A 2,339-nucleotide genomic window follows, 5' to 3' on the forward strand; every position below is an offset into this window, starting at 1 on the left:
TGTTAGCCAGGATGGTCTCGATCTTTGACCTCGTGATCTGCCTGGCCTAAACTTCCCAAAGTGCTGAGATTACAGGTGTGAGCCACCACGCCTGGCCATGTTGTTTTTTTTTTTAAACCTCCATTTTCTTCTGGGTTAGATCATTCCCTGGCTGTCTTTACCCTAGCATCAATGAGTCCTGTAGTCACTACAGCCCCCTGTGAGGTCAGATATTTTCATCACCATCAAGTGGATCTTTATTTTTTATCTAACATTTGCAATTCTGCCAGTTCTGATTCTTAAATTCTCTTTGTCTTGAATTCCAGGATGCATCTCTGATGTTCAGTGAAGATGACCAGAACAGTCTGCTACAGCCGTACCATCTGGGTCTGGATCAAAAATGCAGAAAATACATGGTTGGAGAGCTCATCTGGAATTTTGCCAATTTCATGACTAACCAGTGTAAGTGGCAGTTTGGCTCATGGGATAATGTACCCGTCCTCATTTTTTCAGGTTGCCTTGCCCTTTCTGGATATTTTGGTTGTAAAAATATTGGAAACAAAGTGAGAAAGCTGGTTTAATCCATGTAGGTCGCGCTGAGGATTTCCTAGGTAAAGGAAGTTGTGCTTAGGAAGTAGGAAAGCAGTCAGGCCCTCGTTTCCCAAATACAGTCAAAAAGCAAACAGGAGAGTCTACTACAGTGAGATGGAAATGGCTAGCTTGCCTTTTTCTTTGTCTATTTCATAGCCAAGGATGAAGGAAAAACTGGACCTCATTATGGATTTACTTTTGGGATACACTGATTATTCCAGAGGAAGGTACAAAGCCTGAGAAGCTGAAGGTATTTCAGTGTGTTTTATATTACTCACTTGCAAAAAGCAGGCTCATCAAACACAGGTGAGTTTCAACACATCTTGAATATGGCAGCATTTAAAGTCTTCAGACCGGGCATGGTGACTCATGCCCGTAATCCCAGCGCTTTGGGATGCCAAGGTGGGAGGATCCCTGAGGCCAGGAGTTTGAGACCAGCCTGTTAAGCAGAGCAAGACCCCATCTCTACAAAAAATAAGCACATTAGCTGTGTGTGGTGGTGTGTTCCTATAGTTCCAGCTGCTTGGGAGGCTGAGGCAGGCAGATCGCCTGAGCACAGGAGTTGGGGGTTGCAGTGAGCTGTGATTGCACCACTGCACCTGAACCTGGGTGAGAGAGTGACACCTGTCTTAAAAAAAAAAAAAAAAAAATGAGTCTTCAAAGACCAGAAGATCTGTGATGTCACGTTGGGTGACTGAGGGGCTGCAATGTTTGCAATGAATGTTTCCCATTTCTTCTTAGTTTATTAACTTACCATCCTTGGCAGTTTGGTGGGTTGGAGAAGGATATGGTGATGGCGGGAGTTACAATACATTACTTATAGGGGAAGACAGGCTTTTGAAAGGTTAATGCTTAAAAGTGAGAATGGAAAAGGGATGAGTGAATGAACAAGATGAGTGAGAGGGAAGAGGTAAAGGGAAAAGGAGAACAAGAAGCTCTTCTCTGCATGGCACCTGGGATGAATGGTTTCTGGGGACATCCCTGATGGCAATTTTGTGGAGAGGTGCAAAGATTTCTGTGGTAAGAAATGAGCTGTAGGCCCAGCGCAGTGGCTGACAGCTGTAATCCCAGCACTGTGGGAGGCCAAGAAGGGCAGATTACCTGAGGTCAGGAGTTCAAGACCAGCCTGGCCAACATGGAGAAACCTTGTCTCGAGTAAAAATATAGAAATTAGCCGGGCGTGGTGGCAAGTGCCTGTAATCCCAGCTACTCAGGAGGCTAAGGCATGAGAATCGCTTGAACCCGGGAGGTGGAGGTTGCAGTGAGGGAAGATCACGCCATTGTACTCCAGCCTGGGCAACAAGAGTGAAACTCCATTTCATGGAAAACAAACAAACAAACAAACAAACAAAAACAGAAAAAAACCCAGGGGGTCTGCGCGCAGTGGCTCATGCCTGTAATCCCAGCACTATGGGAGGTGGAGGTGGACAGATCACGAGGTCAGGAGTTTGATACCAGCCTAGCCAACATGGTGAAACCCTGTCTCTACTAAAAGTACAAAAATTGACTGGGCATGGTGGCAGACGCTGGTAATCCCAGATACTTGGGAGGCTTGAACCCAGGAGATGGAGGTTGCAGTGAGCCGAGATGGCACCACTGCACTCCATCCTGGACAACAGCACAAGACTCCACATCAAAATAAATAAATAAATAAAATTAAATGAAGAAGGAGGGGGAGGAAGAGGAAAAAAAAGAAGAAATAGCTAGGTGTGGTGGCTCAGGCCTGTAATCCCAGCAATTTGGGAGGCAGAGGAGGAGCAGGAGGAGGA

General features: G+C 45.9%; 1 protein-coding gene across 1 annotated transcript in view; it reads left to right on the plus strand.

The window, feature by feature from the left end:
• Positions 1-305: 305 nt before the first annotated feature.
• Positions 306-2,339, plus strand: part of LOC105536443 — a gene marked incomplete at its 5' end in the record, with an annotated part of 41,088 nt that continues 39,054 nt past the window's right edge. Inside the window, 2 exon segments of the mRNA XM_011975859.1 lie at positions 306-470; positions 727-797. Coding sequence (XP_011831249.1) covers positions 306-470; positions 727-797 — 236 coding nt within the window.

This window comes from Mandrillus leucophaeus, unplaced genomic scaffold (assembly GCF_000951045.1).
Source record: "Mandrillus leucophaeus isolate KB7577 unplaced genomic scaffold, Mleu.le_1.0 Scaffold1011, whole genome shotgun sequence".
NCBI lineage: Eukaryota > Metazoa > Chordata > Mammalia > Primates > Cercopithecidae > Mandrillus > Mandrillus leucophaeus.